Here is a 20,855-nt window from a genome sequence, read left to right as displayed (position 1 = left end):
CATCGATTGCGATAGCAAATTATTAGACAGCTATACGAAGTAAGCATAGCAGTTTTATCGGCCGTATAAACGTGGAAACATTCGCTTGCTATCTGAATTAACAAGCATGGTGTCAGCGCTCACAAGCAAACACGAACATCTCACACTTGATGAGCGTGGACACTCGCTGTCAAAGCGCTGGTGTGAGCAAGCGCGGCAGCAGCAGCGAGCGAAGGGTCATTCTTGCCGTGTATCGCTTCAACTCAAAAATGGCTAGAGCACAGCGCGCACACAGGTATGAGCCGTCCGTAAATCCCTTTCAAAATACGACGCGCGCGACCGCGCGTTGCCGTGCAAAGCGCGCATTTTTTTGGAGTAGTCGAAGCCGCCCCTCATCCCTTCCGCGCTGCCTATCTGCTTTCTTCTAAATATGGAGCGAGATTGAGCCGCGATCGTCAGTTCCCCTTGGGCCCGGTCGCGAAATGCACAGTTACACTGCAGGCACTTTATATGATCGAAACACAGTGCTTCTTTGTTTGCAACGCCTAAACCAGGTGAAAAGTAGTTAAGGTGCTGCAAATATTCGTGTTTTTATTATTTTGTAAAGAATGTAACCAGCTTAACTGCTCAGACACGAAGACAATTATGCGTAGTATGCTTCTCGATGTAATCCAGTTAATATAATTGTGCTAGTGTTGTAGTAGTTAATATGGTTATAAACAAACAAGGTTTACTTTTTATAAAATGATATTTTATTGAAAACAAATTCCTTTCGTTTTATTCGCTAATGACCACAGCCAGACGACTGTGACAAAATCTAGTACTAACAAACTGTCGCGCTATTAGATGACTCTAGTCGATGGTAGATGCACCCTGAAATTAGGTGCACTATACGTAGCGTTCGAGGAAACAACGCTAATCTCTTTGTAAAATCGTGTACTGATATACTGCGTCAAGATTTACAAGATTTGTGTTTGGTGCACGCTCCCGAGGGCTACTATCTTTCTCGTCAGAAGTGCGCTCGTTGGGCTGGTTAGTCCATTCCAAAAACCATAGAAAACAGCGCGACAAACAAAAAAAAACCTATTTAGACTGAATAAATTTCACCGAAGGTTACGATACTGAAATTTGAGCGCAGCTCTATAAGCGTTTTTATTTCGCGTGTCAATGTTTTGTATTGTGAGTCCATAAGTACACGGTTTATATTAGGAAGAGAAAGCTGCGAGTAGCGTGGCTGGCGCGAACAATCCGTCTCTTGCGGCACATTGCAAACGGTGCGAAGTGTTGCGCCACTGTTTCGCTAATCGGGAGAACGCGAGAGGCAGTGCGTGGTTGAGGCGTGGTTGACGCGTGGACACGATTCGAAGCAGCCGCTGCAGACAGACCTCCACTCATGCAGTGCTTTGTTCCCATACAGACGACGCGCACTACTCTGGCACCATATCTAAGCCGTCGTCGGCTTCACAACCCTACTTACGTGGCAGTACGCTTTTCTTACGCTTTCGTTCCACCAACGACGAGAGCAGCCCTTCGTCGCAGGAAAATCGTGCCACCAGTATCACTGGCGACAACACCCAAGGGAGCGTCACATCCAGCCTTACTCGTATACGCTCGTCATCGCCCTTTGTAGGAGTAGTGGCCCCCGTCACACATGTGGTACCACTGACTGACCTCAGCAGCTGACGCCCCGCACGAGCGTAGCCCTCTCCACACGGAGGAAGGAAACGAAGGAGAGGCCCTACCCCCTCCGCGCGCTAGGAGAAAAGTGTGGCGGAAATGACGTAGTGGGTTCTCATTTTTTTGCTACTTTTTTATTTATTTTTGTTGTATGGCCACGCCTTTTGGGCCACAATGGCGGCGTTGTTATGGTTTTGAGCGCTCACACGTGTTGCTCTGGTAGGTTTCGGGCCGTGGCAAAGGCGCTGAGTGGGCGGGTTTGCGTTAGGCACCGTGTCTTGTTGCGCTGTGTTACTTGCACCGTGCTCTGCCAGATGTTGCGCGAGCGCGCGCGACACCACACGCAGCGCGGCGTGGTTTCGCGAAAGATGTAAACAAGAGAGAAGGGTGGCCCAAAAGGCGGAGCATCGCCATGAGCAACGCCAAATTCCGGCTTCACTTTTGCTTCACAAAGAGTGACGTCAGGGCCTCTCCTTAGTTTCCTTCCTCCGTGCCTCTCCACCTCACGCCACTAGGGCTCCCGCTCGGAAGCGTCGATGAGATCGCCCACGTGGTGGCGGATACGGTGGCCGCCGGCAACTCAGCGCATGCGCAGGCCGTTTCCCCTCCACTCTTCCTTCACTTTCCGCGTCATGCTTTCGCTGTAGCCTCCTCCTACACTTTCTTCCTCGCGCTCTCTTCTTTCATTTCCCGCTGCGCTCCGCGTTCGCTTTCATCTTTCGCTGTGCTCGTTCGCTCGGTTAATTACGAGGTAAACGCCGAGGCACGCCGACGCTCAACGCAGGAACGGGCGCCTAAGAGCACAGCTCATAGCACTCTCTCGTGTCTTTCGAGTCTATGGCCACGTTTGTTTGTTTTTTAAGTTATTATTATTGTTTCCTCTTATTTTCTACGTGTTCTCTTTCTGTCGTACTTCACAATGGCTCGCTCTAAATTCTAAATTTAGATTTGAATTTAGAATCGTGAATTTAAATTCACGATTCTAAATTCGTTTTTGCCCCTATTTCAGCAGTGGTGGTGATGATGATGATGATTCATTGGCATCCTTCTTGAAACGGGGTGATGAGCAATATAGTCACATAGCCTGCTTGATTTAATCTGTTATGCTATGCATGCTTTTCATTCTACTGGTTTTGTATACACCTCCTTAATCGTGTTTTCCGCAAAACTTCTCTATCTACCTTGTACCGCTGCCTATGCCTGCAACGGATCCGGTCATATCAATCTGGTATACTCGTGTAAACAGTGACCTCACCAGTGACCATGCTCAGTAGCGTGGTCTTGCCAGCGCCGTTGTGGCCGAGTAGCACCGTGATCTGGTTCTCGAAGATTCTCAGGTTCGCATCTTGTACAGCGACCAGGTCTTCGTAGCGCTGCAAATTGTTTGCATGGTATATGCTTAGCGAAGAACTCAGAAGTAACACTGTGGATCAGCCTGTGCCATTTCTTATTATTTTCTTTTTGCAGGCCTACGCGAGCCGTTATGCTGTAAAGAGGTGAATGGATGCCGGCGTCAATTCAACCATCTGTGTGATCTCCCTGGTTACTCTAGAAAAAGCTTGTACCATCGGTTTTACCTTTGCGAAGTAGCACCAAGAATACATCGGCAAAAATTGTTCATTTGTTAGTTAATGGTACTTGTAGCGTACGCGTTCCCGGCCTTTTCCGTTCTTGCCACGATTCTGTGCGAATTCTCTTTTCCGCCACTATTTCAAGTGTTTGTGTATCAGGCCAGGCACACCAAGAGATCAGGCAATAAGTTCGACCCCCTGGTTTTTCTCCATCCTGCAGTCAAATCTACAGATATCGGCGATGTAACGTTCCATCCTTCCAAGAGAGTATCCACAACGAATGGGACACGCGACCTTGCGCTATTGTCACTTTGGTATTGAGCAAAATGATCTAATCGCTAAGCCACTCACTGCTCTAGGTGGCCTAATAACAGTAATATATCTAGGTGCTCCCCGAATAATGACGCCGAAGTGTTATTATTGTAGTCAGAAAGTACCACCCATGATTTCTTTTGTCTTTTCGGTGGATACGAGTTAACACTAGTGCTTTGAGGGTGCAAACATAGAATGCAATCTAGCTCGGTAAAACGACAAGGAGGGCGCCATGACCTGAAAAAGAATGCGGAGTAATCAATGTTTCCCGCTCACCAATGGTGAAATAACTAAATGTAAATATGCTCATTTCAAGGGTGAACTAATGAAATACCAAAAAAGTAATACAGGTGCGCTAGGAAAGAAGTCAATCATTCCAACGCAATCATGTCATTTCAACGCAATCATGTCCTGTACTTTCTGGGGCAAGGGCCACATTTAACTGAAGAACGTCGCTTCATTACAACGTAAACACAATTACTATAGAGATAATCCTCTAGCCTTGCATTAGTTAAACGTTGTCTCACCAGAAATGGCTATGTAATTTTTTTGCTCAGCTCAAACTCGTACCATCGATTCCGTGCTGTGACGGGCCAGGGTTGCCAGATCGCTCCAACAACAAGTAGCATAAATTGACCTCCGCAGTAGCCAAAATGTAGCCAAAAGCGAAAATTTTGGGTAGCCCAAAAGTAGCCAAAAAGATTTGCCTTTTTGTGAAGTCATTTCTTAAGCACATTGAATTAATTTTCGGCAAGAATACCTACATATTAGTTTTTCCACGCATGACCATGCAAGACCTCCGCGCGCATCGTCACGGAGGCCATGCGGCACAGAAAACAGATGCTGCACAAGCGCAAGAAGTGCAGAAACGCCGGCATGCAGGCAAATTCATGATAGGGCAAATGCGGTCTTCATTGAAAATGCTGAAAATGCTCATTGATTGTTTTAGTTTTCCCTGAGCACCGTGTAGGGTAGCAAACTGGACTCAGTCTGGTTAACCTCCCTGCCTTTCCTTCTTCCCTTCTCTCTCTCTCTTCCCAGAGCACCAAAAAATCACGAAAAGAACAACACACAAATAGCGCCGATCATTAAGCACGCTAAGCATGTGGCATGAATTCAGGCGTTCAGTATTATTACTTACAGCTCATGATAATTTCGCTTAACACCACACAATGCACTAAACGAAAAACTACAAAAAAATTGCGAGACAATGTCTAACACAATAGATGGTGGTTGGTACAAAATCTATTACGATATATATACATAAAGAGCATGCTATGATTAAGCATCACGAGGTTACTGCGAAGTGGAACTGCTTGGTCCATACCAAATGTCAGAGCTGAAACAGGACAAAATTCTTGGCCAGGTTTAAAATCCTTGCAGCAGCCGTGCAAGCGGGGTCAAAGTGTTTTAAGGCTGCCGGGCACAGTAGAGTTTTGGTATAAAGGCGAAGGAGAATGCGCTCCTCCGCCTTTGTGAGGCCCTTACAGGGCTTCTGATAGATGGCATGGCCAGATTGGTAGAGCTGAACGATCTCTTTGAAAGTATAGGCGGGATTGGGTTCGGGGTCCGGATCGGTGGGGGACGAAGGTGATGCCCGGAAAGTGAGCGCGCGGGTGACGGCATCGGCCGTCTCGTTTCCTTTGAGGCCCGTGTGAGCTGGAGTCCAGATAATCGTACGGTGCGAGAGGGCATCGAGATAGTTGCCGTTTTGCAAAATTTTGTAGGCAAGGTACGGTATGTGCCCCTGCTTAATATTGCGGCAAGCACCCCTCGAGTCGGTGGTGATGACCCACGAGTGCTGATCTGCGGCGGCTGGCGCGATGGCAACCACCTCCGCGTGTGTAATGGTGTGTGCACGGAAAGTTAGTCCGTTTACTGCCGTATTTTGGTGGACGACTGCGGCCGTGTACCAACCCCCATGGTGCGAGCCGGAGGCGTCCATGTAGAAGACTACGTGTTTGTGTCCGTAGTGGCGAACCAAGGCTTCCGCACGCGCGAGGCGTCTGCCACTATGGTCCTCTCGTGTCATGTTGACCGGAAGGGGGCGCACGTGCAGGGTATACCTCCACTGTGATTGTATATGTACGTGCTCTTCCGTGTGTATTGAATGATGGATGTGTACTCGGGCAAGGAGGCGGCGACCCGACGGCGTTTTAGATAGTCTCGTGTATTGGTTCATCAAGGGCGCCTCTCGCAGCTCCTTAAAGGTGTTCACCGTCCCCAGGCCCAGGAGGCGCTGGTTGGAGGTACTGACCGGGAGGTCGAGGGCACGCTTGTAGATTTTACGGAGAATGACTTCGAGTGCATTCTCGTCATATTTGCGTAGGTGGAGGTATGGAGCCGAGTATAGGACTCGACTGGTTACAAATGCATGCGCCAGCCGCAAGGCGTCTTTGCATCGTAAACCCGCGCGCTTGTTCGAAACCCGGCGGACCATCCGGCTCACCTGGTCTCCCCCCCTACGCAATTTGGCCAATGTTGTGCAAGCTTTTCGATTTTGGTGAATAAAGAGCCCCAGTACTCGGATCTCGTCGTGTTCGGGTATGGGTCCACTGTTAAGGGAGAGGTCGATTTTGGTGGTGCATGCACTTTGGTAGGGGCGTATGTGCACAAATTCAGATTTGGACGGGGAGCACTGAAGGCCGCATCTACGGGCATAGTTGTCTACAATAGAGAGTTTTAGCCCAGCGGGTTTACGGCCAGCGGAGCGGAGCGGGCGAGCGGAGACGCGACTGCGCATGCGCACCACGCTGAGGCGGCCAGCGGTTTTACGGAGCAGCGTTTACGCCCGCTGGAAAGCACTCCCCAGCGGAGGGTATACGCAGCGCGCGAGCGTGCGTAAGCGCGCGCGGGTAGGGTGGCTAGAAGGGGAGGTGTGAATACCGGCGGCGCTTTCCTTCGGGCGCGCGTGACCTGCGCCCTCCGCTGCCAGTTGGTCTCGTCGCCTGTTTTGGAGTGTTCATCCCGGGGTACGTTCGATTCGCCTGCACCACTCGAACCAGTTCACGAGGTGCTGCACCCTGCCATTCGTTTCAGCGGTGCAGCAATCACGCCTGCAGAACCACGACGTTCGTTTCAAAAGGTGCAGGAAAGGTGCAGGGCTGGTTCATGATTTTGCTGCACCCGCTCTACTGTCGGTGCCGACTTGGTGCAGGCATACAGGTGCGACGCAGCAGACGACGCAGCAGACGACGCAGCACACCGGCGCGAGCACCGTAAAAAGCCCGCTTACACACGTGTGATGTGTCTACGCAACTGTAGTGTGTATTTAAGCCCCAGAAACCGATCATACCTGCAGTTCAGGACCTCTCAAACTTACGCACTCCATGCACATTAGTCTGACATAGCATAACGTCTACACCGCGTCTGCACCTTTGCATTCGTTTCGAGTGTTTCACAGGGCCTGCACCTCCGGAATTGAGCTGCACAGTTTCTGAACTTCTCGTGAACCGCCGTGAACTGGTTCACAGTGGTGCAGGCGAATCGAACAGACCCCCGATATTCCGTCATTCGAGGGCGAGATGCTGTGGACCACCAAAGTTATGTTGAGCACCGCAGCGACGCACGGCTAGTTTATTACGTTGCAGGTTATGTGGCGAGAAGACGTGTTTTGCCCACACATTGTGAAGACTGCGAAGCACCATAAAGGCAATATCCCCAGAGAGCTTCCACCAGAGGCATCTAAAGAGTGGGACCTTGAGGGCCTTTTATATCCGTCAGAATCGTTCTATAAGCTGGACAATGCCCTTGAAAACAAACTCACTCGTTTATTCAGTGTAACACCCGCCGTGGTTGCTCAGTGGCTATGGTGTTGGGCTGCTGAGCACGAGGTCGTGGGATCGAATCCCGGCCACGGCGGCCGCATTTCGATGGGGGCGAAATGTGAAAACACTCGTGTACTTAGATCTAGGTGCACGTTAAAGAACCCAAGGTGGTCAAAATTTCCGGAGCCCTCCACTACGGCGTGCCTCATAATCAGAAAGTGGTTTTGGCACGTAGAACGCCATAATTTTTAATTCAGTGTAACACGCTAGCATGCCAAAGCTGTGGCCGAGATTTTGCAGTCAATTGGTTAAATGTTAAAGATTGGTTGCCTAGACCATTCTGCTACCCTGACAGCCTCAGTCATACGTTTTTATTGCCTCACAAGGATTCACTTTTTCCTTAAAGGTGTCAATCAGCAGAGCAGTGAGAAGAAACGGAAAACACTGAAACATTGTGTGTTGTATATTTTTTTGCTCACTTGTTAATAAACGATTTCATGACCAGATCTGTTGCTTCACTGTCTGCAATCATAGTAAATTCCTTATATGAGCATCAAAATGACATGCTACAGGTCTGCAAGCGCAGACAAAAAGTGGTTTGTAAATACGTCCAGACTTTATCAGGTAATGTCTGCAGTTTACAGGTCTTACGGCACGCATAGGTTGATTGACTGCTGATCTCGAGGACGACGGTCGCATTTTCAGGGAGGCGATATGCAAGGCGCCCGTGTGCCGTATGATGTCAGTGCGCGTTAAAGTACCCGAAGTGGTCGAAATTATTTCGAAGCCCCCACTAGCTCCTAACACCCAAAGCCAGCTCACGAAATGCGCACAGACAAAACGCGTTTTAATCTCGATACAGTGCGAACTGGGCCCGTAATATTTCACAGGAGTAATGATTTGGGCTGACATAACATTGTTTTCATGATAAAGATTCATTCTTTGACGCTCGCAGAAAGCGCGCGACACCCGAAACGGGCTCACTTTCACTTCGCTCGTAGAGATGCAGCCGACGCGAGGCTGGCGAGGCGCTCATTTCGGCTGCGTGCTTACCCCGCCTTACCCCGCCTTGGTCAACAGCGCCGCCCCGCGGCGTCGGTGCGCTGTGGGGTCACGTTTGCGCCGCCGGTATTCACACCTCCCCTTCTAGCCACCCTAGCGCGGGCGTGTATGGGAAATGCACGATGGCAGGCGCGAACATGAACGCCGGCCACGCCGGCAGTTCTGCATCGATGACGGCGACTGCGGCTCTGACCCCCACATTAGTACTCAGTACATTATTAAAAAATAATGTACTGAGAACATGTAATATATCTTTATTCATCATTTCTTGCATAATAAAAGCAAGCGTAATTCAATTTCATTTCTCAGTAACTCCTATTCGGACCACTAGGTGGGGCAGCAGAGCGCCCCGCTCTTTACCTCGCGCGAGCGGGTGAGTAATCCGCCGGGCTAAAATTCTTTTTTCGCGAGCCGCTCCGCTGGCGCAACGGTGGAGACCGCGAGCGGAGCGAAACGTAAACCCGCTGAGCTAAAAGTCTCTAATGTCCGCCGCTTGCTGCAGGTTGGCCTCCATTTCTCCTACCGAGCCGTGTTTAGCCCAGATGGTGATGTCGTCGGCATACAGCGCGTACTGGATGCCGTCAACCCTCGCCAGCTGAGCGGGAAGTCTCGTCATTGCCAAATTAAATAGGAGGGGCGAGAGGACCGCTCTTTGCGGGGTCCCTCGCGTGCCTAATTGGTATGAGCCGTGTTCGCTGTCCTGAATCCGAATGTATGATTGTCGGTCAGTGAGAAATTGCCTAATGTGGTTAAAGGTGTTTCGGCCGCAATCCGTTTGGGAAAGATGTGTTAGAATAATTTCGTGGATCACATTGTCGAAGGCCCCCTTCAAATCCAAAGCGAGTACTACTTTGTCACTGAGGGATATTCGATCAGGTCGTGAATTTCTCGGTCAAGTTGAAGCAAGACATACTGTGCGGACCGGTGTGGGCGGAAACCGAACACGGTGTCTGCGAAAACATTTTTGTTCTCCAGAAACTCAGACAGACTGTCGCGCACCATCGTCTCCATTAATTTTCCCAAACAAGAAGTAAGGGAGATGGGGCGGAGGTTGTCTGTGTTGATGGCTTTACCAGCGTTGGGAATGAAGGTGACCAGAGCGGTCTTCCAATCAATTGGGAAGGGTGTTTCCCGATCCAAATGGAGTTCATGTAAGCGAGGAGCGTGGAGTAGGCAGAGTCGGGAAGGTTGGCAAGTAATTTGACTGTGATTTTGTCCCGTCCCGGTGCCGTTCCTCGCTTCACTTTTGCTAGGCCCGCCTTCAGGTCGTGTAGCTGGAACGGTTGGTCCATCTCCGCGTTCTCGGAACCTGCATACGAGTACGCGGGCCCTCGGGGGTCCAGCTGAGTACAGAGGTATCGATCTCGGATTTTGCATGCCGATTTTGAAGTGTCTCCATCGAAGCAGTGAATGGCTCGTTGGAGATGTTTTTGTGTTTCTGCTCGAGTTTGGGTGGGGTCGATTAGGGCGCGGAAGAGGCGCCATGTACTACGGCTGGACATTTGTCGCGCGGCCGTGTTGCATTCAAACACTCTCCTCGTTCTTTTATTTCCACGTATAGCAGTCAACGCTGTGGAGGCTAAAAAACTCCTTGCAGTGGCTTCGTTCGCACTTGGATATGATTTGATGTTTTTTGACCGCAATTGTGCCAAACTGTTATTTATACAGGCTCAGTATTGAAGGAAACGAGTTTTAACCCTTACTAACAAACACACTGTGGTATACGGCTGCTAATGCGTTGTTTTAGATGATATTTATATTATATTTGTTGTTCTTTTCGGGTTCTTTATATGGAACACGTCGCTAGGAGCCGTGAGTGCATGCTCGCGCAAGCGAACGCTGTTGGCGCGCAGCGAAGCATAGACGGAAGCGCGGAGTGATAACTTTTCTTGCAAAACTTCTACAGCGTTGCCTGCTATGTGTGGAACTGAGTATAGGAGATCACTTTTGTTTGCTTTCAAAGTGAACAGCATTGCTTATCTCAACAAGTCTTTTTTAAGGCGAAAGCCTTTCTAGGCACGGGGTGGTTTGTGTCAGCAGACGTGACCACCGGAGGGTCCGCCGAAGCGTCACTAGATTATGAAGGCAGATTAGACAAATTAAAGAATAAAAAATGATTGATAGTGACAGTTAGTGAATGATAACGCTGTAATAGGGATTGGTAGAGATTACTATTGACTACTAATGACTAATAATGACTCCTAATGACTTGTAATGACTAATAATGACTCCGAAATGACCAATATGTCTAACGACGGCTTGTGATGACCACAATTGATTAGAAATGACTAAAAATGTCTAGTAATGAGTAGTAATGACTAAAATGACTACTAATGACTACGAAATCACCAATATGTCTAACGACGAATTGTAACGACTACAATTGATTAGAAATGAGTAAAATGCTTAGTAGTGAGCAGTAATGACTAATGACAGAAACGACTTGTAATGACTAGTAATGACTACAAAATGACCAATATATCTAACGACAACATGTAACGACTACAATTCATTAGAAATGACTAAATATGCTTAGTAATGACCAGTAATGACTAATAATGACTGAACTGACTTACCAACATGTCTAACGACGGCTTGTAATAACCGCAACAGATTACAAATGACTAAAATGCTTAGCAGCGAGTAGTAATGGCTAAAAGAAGAGAAAGACAAGAGGAAGAGTAGGCTTTCGCCGTTCACCTCGTAAGAGAGATCTTAAGAGACCATGTAATTTTTTTTCTTATCTAACTAGCTGACAACTTGTGAGCATCGCGCACAAATGGAGAGGGTTTCGGTGACGACGAGCTAGCACAGTGAAACTATACTCCGGTCCGTACATAGCAGTCAACACTGTGTCGGTCAAGAAACGTTATCATTCTCCACATTCTGTCTATGCGTTCCGTCCATGCTTCGCTGCAAGCCAACAGCGCTCGCTCGCGCGAGCTTACACGTGTGGCTCCTCGCGACGGGTCGCAAATAAAAAATCCGAAAACAAAAACAAAAATGATCTAAAACAACACATTAGCAGCCTTATACCGCAGCGTGTTTGTTTCTAAGAATTACAATTTGTTTCATTTAATATTCAGCCTATACAAAATACAGTTGCGCACAATTGCGGTAAAAAAAATTGTACGACGCTTAAGCTTCGCCTTTCAAGGTGGAACGCGATAGCATTCAAAAGTCCCTGACTGCTTCTCACGCTTCTCGGCAACTGTAGCTTATGTAAGCGTAGTGTTTACCGGGAAACGCTCGTGGCGAACGCTATGCACGAAGACGGGCTTTCTGGTAAAGAAACGCGGCCTCCTGCGTGGGCCTTGATGCGGTCGAGGCGAGCGCCATCTAGAAGTGTTGCAAGGAAAACCAACGCGCCGCTCCGTGGCCTCCAAGATATACGTGCACCGGCGCGCGCATATGGCGGACGCCGCGGCCGGTCTATTGATGGTATAAACGCTGGAGAAGGGGTTTGTTTTAGTTCTCGCGTAACAGAATTATGTTTTCTCGTATATTAAAATTATAATGCGACGCTATCACGTCTGTAGGTTGTGTTTAAGTCGTACTTTACGAATCTTTGCCTTTACGAATCTTTGCCAAAACAACGTCCGAGGCTGGTCAGCAGCGCTGACGCGGGACGCCGACGCCGGATTTTCTGCGAGATGGGGCCCTTAACGCTGTCGCATTAGAACATCGAACTATACAAGTGCGAAGGAAGCCACTGCAAGAAGTCTCTCTAGCCTCCACACCGTTGACTGCTATGTATGGAACGGAGTATAGACAACCGGATGAGGGAGAGTGGTGCCGGCGTCTGTTTAGCTTGCTGCAATTGTTTGAAAATCACGCAGCCTGCAACGAAACCTTAAAGAATGCCGCTACAATGGGGCCCTCTGCGAAGGAGAGTTGGCAGAGAGATGTCGTAAATGTGCTAAAGGGCTTGACAACGTTATACTGTCCCGCACAAATGTTTATTATAGGCAAAGAAATAAATTCTCGGCGGCAGCTTCGTGTAGCCAGAACGATCGGCGGGCAGCCATTTTCTACTCATTTCAGAGCGAGGCCAGTCTCCGGATGCGCTATAACGTAAAACTTTTTTTCTATTCAAATTCTGCAATCGGCCCTGCGCGATTGGTCAAAAATGTTTTGGCAAACCCTACTTCGCCTGTCTGTCACGCAACGTCACGAAAACCGGGCTGACGTGTACACGCTGATTACGCATGATTGGACCGAACAAAAGAAAAATAGTTATTTCTGATTCGACATTTTTTCGCCATTAGCCCTCGGCTATCGCTCACAAGTTTTCGGACTGCACCCATTTCACCTTACCTGTCATGCAACGTCACAAAACCGCGAAAACTCACCGCGTCGAAGGGGCGTGTACGCGTTAAAGATGCATTAATATGCCGAACAAAAGTGAATTTTCTCCTGAATAGCCTCAGGCTGCCCCTTTCCGAGAGGAATAAGAGATCGCTGCCACCAATAGCTCAGGCACTGGCTACTCGCACCTGCCGGAAAGCTTGGGTTCATTTGCGTCCAATAACACTTTTTGCGTGGCCGTGTAACGTTTTCGAGCACTTTCGGCGTGTTTACGACCTCGCTCTGCCGACTCTTCTTTGCTGAAGATCCGTTTTAGCAGCATTCTTAACCTTCCGTTGCATGCCGCTGCGATTTTCGACCAGCCACCACAAGCTAAGGGAAAGCGGACCAATCGCAGACGCCGGCAACACCTTCTTCATCCGGTTATCAATTTTCAGTGCACTGGCTCGGCCCCATCGAATCCCTCTCCACTTGAGCGTGCTCCTCGCCTCTTGTCAGATGAGAGAAGCCGCTCAGTGTAGGCAATGTTATTCATTTTTATTGCAAACAAAAGTGACCTCCTATGAACGAGGAGAGCGTTTGATTGGTCTATTCAGACAACCCTGCGGGTCATTGCCCGATGCTTGCGTCGGCGGTTACGCAAACTTGATGTCAGCAGATTGGAATAAAAACATATTGAAACAGTTTTACGTTATACGGCCCCAGCTATTAGGGAAAAAATTCAGTTTTGTTCGGCATATTAATACATTCTTAGAGCGGACACGTCCCTTTGACGTGTGTGTTTTGGCGGTTTTGTGACGTCGCGTGACAGACAGGCGAAGTGAGCGCAGCCCGAAAATTTTTGATCAATAATAGCTTAGGATCGGAAAGAATCTTTTTTTTTGTTCGGCATAATAACGCATAAGCAGTGTGTACACGTCCTATCAGGTGGGCAGTTCTCGCACTTATTGCGACGTAGCGTGACAGATAGGCAAAGTAGGCGTCCCCCGACATACTGTGACCAATTGTACACGACGCTAATGGCGAAAATTGAATAGAAACGCAATGGAACAGCTTTGCGTTATAGCGCCCCTGATAAAAGCATTTCTTACCAAACCTGTTGGTAACTACAAAATAGAGGCTGCACAAAAGCTATTGTGTTGGTTGCAGTAATAAACGTCACCGGACAAGTTTACGTCGAAGCAACAACCAGTTCGATTACGAAGTGTAGCGACGATGAATTAAACTGTTGTGACCTAGCGTGCTCTTCAGTAACGATACAATCAGCAAGGGAAGAGCCGTATTCCATCTCCAGAAGCCAAATCACTAGTTCTCGAACATTTGAACACGTCCTACTCCGATCACCTACAAGTGTACACAGTTGGCTCTGTCAAAGTACACGGAGACCACTGCGCAGCTGCATTCTGTAAATTTTGTCTCTGAGACAAGTTGTCTGGCCACTCTGCGCAAACTGAAGACTGCCTCCACAGAATAAGGTTCTCTTTACGGACTCAAAGGCCGTGTTGCAGCAAGTCTACCGTGGTCTACCGCTCATCAAGTTCGTGGCGAAAAACGCTAGGCCTCGTGAAAAAACACGGCAACAAAGGCTTCACAGTAAAGTTTCAGTGGATTCCCTCCCGAATTGGTATTGCTGACAACGACGAAGCTGATGCTCTTGCAGACGCAGCGCTCTATCATCCTCCCAAAATCATGGCCCCAAAGAGTAATTATGTTTGAAAAAATCTGAAATTCGTAATCCCTTTGGGTATCTTTGGGTTCCGCCACATATACCCTGCGTAACCAAGAGATTTTGTCGAGAGGAAGCCTCACTCCTATAAGAATAAGGACAGGATCTGCTAGTATACCAGCATTGTTATTTCAGACAGTGCTTATCAATTCTCCGAACTGCACGCCATGCGACGAGACAGGAGACGTTGACCGCTTTCTGTGGCTGTGCCCGAAATTCCAAGATTAAAGGGACGCTCTCCTGAACAATCTGCAAGAAAAAAAGGCCTTCCGCATGCGTAAATGCAACACCTCTGTTGCCCGAAGGATCAGTTATCGCCCAAAAAGGAATTGCACGTCTCCGTATCGCATTCTTAAGGGAGACTGGCTTGATAGACATGTCGTCAAACACCGCAGTGATACTGTAAGAGACGCTCGGGCGGAGCAATTGCCGGCCTTGATCGCCAGGCTAAACCCGCCACCACCTCTACCACCATTGAGTTCAGATTTCACTGCGTTGCTTTGAACACGACAGCGCCGCAGTAATCCTGGGCAGCCTTTCGCTGGTGCGCATGTACATCAAAATTGGCCGTGCGCACTCTAGCAGACCAAGATTGCACATTTTTGCACCGTGGACACATTAACAACACTCACCCGCCGTGGTTGCTTAGTGGATATATGGTGTTGGGCTGCTAAGCACGTGGTCACGGGATCGAATCCCAGTCACGACGGCCCCATTTCGATGGGGGCGAAATGCGAAAACACCCGTGTACAGTTAGGTGCAGGCTGTCGAAATTATTCCGTAGTCCCCCACTACGGCGTGCCTCATGATGACATCATGGTTTTGGCACGTAAAACCACATAATTTAATTTCTCTGATTAATAGCGCTTAGTGTTTCTGAAGACAGAATTTTATGTTTCTCATGCCACCCACTAAATTTACACTGAGCGGATTACATTTTCCTTTCTCTTCGAGTTTTGTTAAGTGGAGTCACCTCTATACGATAAATATTTCAAATTGATATTAGTAAAAATAAGGGCGTAGGAATACTTGTTATCCTATTTGACATCAGAGCTCCGTCATTAGACGATAGCCGGTTAAAAATGTCAACTTTAAAACTCGCGAAAAGTCGTCTAAAATTACCTATTTTCTTTTTCTTATGTTTTTTGTACAGGTGAAGTATACTTTAACTATACGCAGTGAGTTCTGGCTCCATGTATCGCCTTGCAGAAAACTCGGGCAGCATCCCCAGTTCAGTGTACGCAAATAAGCTCTGAAATTCAAATGGCGCCGGTGATGGCGATGCTTTGCGTTCTAAGTAGCAGCTTTAAATATATTGCAATGCTTCCGATAACACGGGCTTACCTTAGTGGCCTGCACAATATGGATTGCCACCAGGTTGCCCTTTGGATCTTGTTCGAAGTTGTGCATCTCTTGTTCCGGTAACGCAGGTGGCTCGATTACAGTTGTGGCGGGTATCCAGTAGCTCACCTGCGTTCGGCATACGAAAAACACTTCGTCATTAGTGACTATCGCTCGACTATCGCTACAGCAACCTGTCCTGTAAACGATGTCTTTCGGCGTGTCCACGCACGCTGCTGTGCGTCCTGGCCTCTCCATGCTAATCTTGACAGCCACCAGTAACGGGTCGGAGAAGTAAAATTAGGCAGGCTAAGAATTGGGCACCCACCAATATGTCACGTTGTGGAAGTCCACCCTCGACCTGGATATTTCTCTGATCCTTTCACCAATGTTAACGTTTTGATCTTGTATGTAAAGAAACAAAACAAAATGAAAGAGGACTTCGAACATAATCATCGACGTTTCATTCTTGTCTGGTTATTGTTAATGAAAAAGTGCGTTCGTCCGCTATGAAATGCTTATCGGCTTTCTAGATTTAGTCGGTAAAAAAAAGAAATTTGAACACACAAAATGTAAGGAATACTGAAAGCTATCTGTAAATAACAACCCTGCAAGGCTTCTTCGTGCAATATAACGGCAGATGTGCCGTTGCGCCAATAAACTGTACACATGGATGCTGCCATTCAACGATTACCGATTCTAATCCCTCATTCGAATAGCTTTATGCACCATTCTACGTTGCTACGTTGTGAAGCCACGCCAAGACACATGGTCCGCTTTGAACGTTAGGACTGATCATTGCTGGACGGACGCGCAATGTCACTGCAGACAACGTTTCAACCAGGAGACGTGTATTTTCCAGAGCCTCGATGAAGACAAGTCCCCTTGTCAAGACGTTGGCTGCCACCACATTACATTTTTCGAACACTGCCGGAGATGGATGCACAAAGTAGCAACTGCATGTACTACTCGCACTAAGCAACCATCTCCTCTAATTTGTTTCAGTAAAAAAACACTTGTTCTTTACGTGAACACACAGAGACGCACCACTTCACGGGCACTTTCTGTCATACAAGACTGCACAACAGTCACGCACAAATTGGTGTCAATTTCCTTGGAAGTTCACCCCAACAATAATATCAAATTACCAACGGTAAAGTACCGCATATATCTGTCTTTAAATTCGGGGCGTGTTTTTAATTATTTTTGTCGCTTCTACTAATGTTTTGAAGAAGTATTCAAACAAATGTCCATTAAAAATGTACAAATGGTCTTAAGTGTGGGGTACATGGGTACCACACTAAAGACTAGATGTGGATCACAAGAGTGGTCTCGAAAAGATTGACCAGGATAACGTTTTGTTAATGCCCACAGGTATCATGGCAAATGACCTGACTGACAACATTTTGGAAGCATAGGATTCGCAAAGAAGGAAACAAAACGAAACTTTGTCGTAGCTTATGCCTACGCCTTAGAATAAACGACACAGAAGTACCACAGCAACGCATTCCTCAATTTCAGTCCGAGTGCGAAGCTCCGTACGTGTTTAACTTTTTAGCGACTTTAATGCTTCAGTAACCTCTTGTGGTCAAGATAACTTTTCGCATTGACCTTTGTCGCGGAGCAGTTTGCTCTAGAGAAACGAGATGGCGCTTTCGGCAGCGCACCGCACGTTGTCTCAGCGAAAGCGCACGAATACGAAACCATCTCTTCTTCTGCCCTGCTACTGTGCGATCAGCTGTCGGAAATGCAACTGGGTTTTCGCTAACGCAATGTGCTCATTTCATGCTGCAAAATATCAAGCGGTGGAGTGAAGACGTGTGCACTAGTTGGCTGCAAAAATTGTGACTTGCATATTACGGAATGGAATCAATCAGTGTGTCCAAGTTCCCGGACAACTGCTACATAAGGACTGCCTGTGTTGTCGGCTCTTCGCGATGCACGGCTTCAGCCTCGAGGATAAAAAAAAAAATCACTCATCCGCCAACGTTCTAGCGCTAACCTCCAAGGAAAGGACTTCAACCCCGGAACGTCTGCACGAGTGAGTGCCGCTCGTTTTACTTTGACAAAAGAGAAGTGCCGCTTCTTGGCATATAGCAAGTTTCTAGCACGTTATCTGCACACATACACCTCAACTCACGTTGCAAACTTACGCCCGCTCTTTCGCCAACGTATCAAGAATAAGTGAATGGGCGAAAACTTGAATCAATATAAGCATGGGCCGCGGCTACTACACCGTCAGCAAACTATATAATGTTCGAAGCTGAACGCTTCGTGACGGTCCACACAGTAACCGAGTGACTAGCGATAATACGTATTTGCTACAAGCTATTACAACGTACAGGATATCTAAGTTACTAGGCTTGTGCGCAGCAAGCACAAATCTATCGCAATTGAGCATACCCGTGAGCGATCAGGCAGAAATTAAACAAGGAGATAGTGACAACACGGTGAATTTTACTGAGTCAGAAACGTGACAACCCGAGACTTAAAAGTATTTGCTAATTAAAGAACGCATAGCTAGACATACCGATGCTGATTCAATTCATAAGCGGTAAGCTAGGATAGCTTGGAATACAATTTTAGCTCTGCTTTTATTACAAGCTCCGTATACGCTGCTCGTGTGGTTTGCACAAAGCGTAATGAGCTCCTAAAACGCTTACATTTTCTTTGAAGCTGTCGTCATTTTCTTTGAAGTGTCGTCAATTTAGTCACCGTCTGCGATATCCGCCGAAACGGAGGTTTGCAGGGCCACACTGGCGTCATGTCACACTGGCGACATCCATTGTAAACACAGTCAACAGATTCAGCTGAAACAAGCAATGGACGCGTCATCACGTGACCATACATGGCAGCTCCCACGGGATCGTCGTGAAAAGGGTCAATACACGTTTTAGCGAGAAATGCCGGGGGCTCGCTAAGGAAGCGGAATTCCGTTTCCCGTAGGTGACAGCAGTATGGTGTTTACGAGCACCTGGAATGGGTAAAGCCAAGGCCTGGCGATTCCTGGTCCAACGGGCATCACGTTGTCTAGATACCAGACGGCGATCGCTATGATGCAATCGCACGTGAAGCCTATGAACACGATCTCGGCCAGTGTCACGTTGTCCGGAGTGACGCTACGGTCGGAGAAGTTGCCCCAGTTGGCGCCATACTCCACTGCGAGGCGACAATCGAGCATGGTTCTTGCGATAAGGTGTCGGCAACGCCATTAGCATTCTTAAGCGTCGTCTCATACAATTACGCGAGAGTTTTTTCATTGTTGCCACTTGCTGAGCGTTGGCGCTTCATTTGCCTTTACTAAACCGGACGTTTCCAGCAAGTAAACGACAAGTAGCTATTCGTCTTCGGCAACAGAACATCGGTAGTGGCATTACAATAATTAAATATAACGAGTCTTGTCTAGTAACTTCCTGGACGCACGTGCTGTTTCCAATATAGCCGAGAGAAAATTCCGCGCTATACCATCTTATCAAACTACTGAACTATTCGTCAGATTTCAGTAGCTTCAACCAGGTTCAAAGTTATATTTTCTGAAACTCTTGGCTCTTCACGACACTTAAAAATTTCGCGGCACACCAAAGGTCTGCGTAACTGTTTTGTCTGTCGCTATACACCAGATTAAAGAGATGAAAGCCTGACTTACATATGCATGGTGCACTCACCAAACTTCTCGAAGCGTTCGAGCACGCGGAAGCTCCAGTGCAGGCTCATGGCGGGGAAGATGGACGTGGCAAGTTTCTGCTCGCGGCTGATGAACCGGTAGCCCTCACCGCCGGCGTTCTCCAGTGCGAGGAACGGCATGATGCAGCATAACGTCCAGTAGAGCATGGCTCCGGCCACGGCCGAGTGAGCTGCACGACAGCGAAACAGCCGTCGGCCATCGAACCTTCAGTCGATGGCCACTCTCTCTCTCTTGTTCCCACCATATTCTCACTTTTACTCCTCTTTTACAATTCAAAAAGGTATTTAATGCCACAACTTCCTAACATTTAAAACAATATATATATTCATGGTTGCAACGTACAGCGCGGCTGGACACAGACTGAGTAAAAGGAGGGGGCACCCCATGGCTCTGACTATAAACTGAAGTTTATTTCAAGAAAACATGTAATATACAAAGCTAAACAATCACATCATCTTCAGTTCTTGTCGTTTATTCTCGAATTTTTCCTCTTTCTGACGCGCGTGGCACCTCCGTAAGTAGCGGATTTTTAACATGAAGGTTGTGTTTCGGACAGTTATCTTTTATGTCGAGGGGCTAGGTGAAGATCATGTCCGTGTCCAGTCGGGATGTTGAAACCATGAAGCTATACCAACCCGCCCTCATTTCATCCTGCAGAAAATACAGCATGTTTGCTGAATGTCAAATGTGCTCAAAGCATGCACAATCGCCATTGTTCAAGTCAGACTGAGCCGTGGAGCCAACGCTGTCGCCATTCCACAATGGCACCACTGTCAAAGTCACTGTCACCACTGTACTAACGTGTTTATATGCATAAACAGAAACCGATAAAACGGCACTAATATGTAAAAATGCGAACCTTAAGAATTATACAGGTGCGCACATTCCGCAAATACTACAACCACTACCAATTAGTTCTTGAAATGAGTCCTTATTATGACGTTTTAGGACAATAATAAGACAAAAATACAGAAGGAATAAATTCCACCTAGAATTCAACATGGAACGATTACAACGTATGCAATGTAGCGGTGTTGCCCATAGATGGTTTATATGTGGTCTATATATCACGGTTTTCTACTAACCCCGCTTCTCCTGTGCTAGCTTCTGTGCTATCAGCAATTAGATGAATTCATCTACGTGTGTTTCTGGCTATAGTGCGAGCGTAGGCAAGGCTCACGACTGGCGAAGAACATGGACAGCAGAGTAGCGTGCATGATGCACGAGCTGCAGAAGCACATTAGGATGCAGAAGAGCAGCAGAGGGTCACTGGACTGGATGAAGGCTCGTCCTTCGGCATTTCTCTTGACACACACGAACAGCATCATGAGCGTCACTGTAATCAGGTGCATGAAGAAGGCGCTGAGGTAGTGGCTCAGCCAGTACACCCAGTCGCTCATGCCTACTATCCGGAGCATCTCCTTCAT

The 20,855-nt window shown here is 47.7% G+C and overlaps 1 protein-coding gene across 1 annotated transcript in view; it reads right to left on the bottom strand.

The window, feature by feature from the left end:
• Positions 1-20,855, bottom strand: part of LOC129387500 (phospholipid-transporting ATPase ABCA3-like) — a 23,514-nt gene extending 2,659 nt beyond the window's left edge. The window contains exons 1-5 of the mRNA XM_072286178.1: positions 20,609-20,855; positions 19,409-19,597; positions 18,718-18,902; positions 15,747-15,872; positions 2,912-3,029 (exon numbers count right to left, since the gene is read on the bottom strand). Coding sequence (XP_072142279.1) covers positions 2,912-3,029; positions 15,747-15,872; positions 18,718-18,902; positions 19,409-19,597; positions 20,609-20,855 — 865 coding nt within the window. The remainder of the gene's footprint in view (positions 1-2,911; positions 3,030-15,746; positions 15,873-18,717; positions 18,903-19,408; positions 19,598-20,608) is intronic.

Source organism: Dermacentor andersoni, chromosome 2 (genome assembly GCF_023375885.2).
Source record: "Dermacentor andersoni chromosome 2, qqDerAnde1_hic_scaffold, whole genome shotgun sequence".
Classification (NCBI taxonomy): domain Eukaryota; kingdom Metazoa; phylum Arthropoda; class Arachnida; order Ixodida; family Ixodidae; genus Dermacentor; species Dermacentor andersoni.
This window is presented reverse-complemented; position numbering and strand designations above follow the sequence as displayed.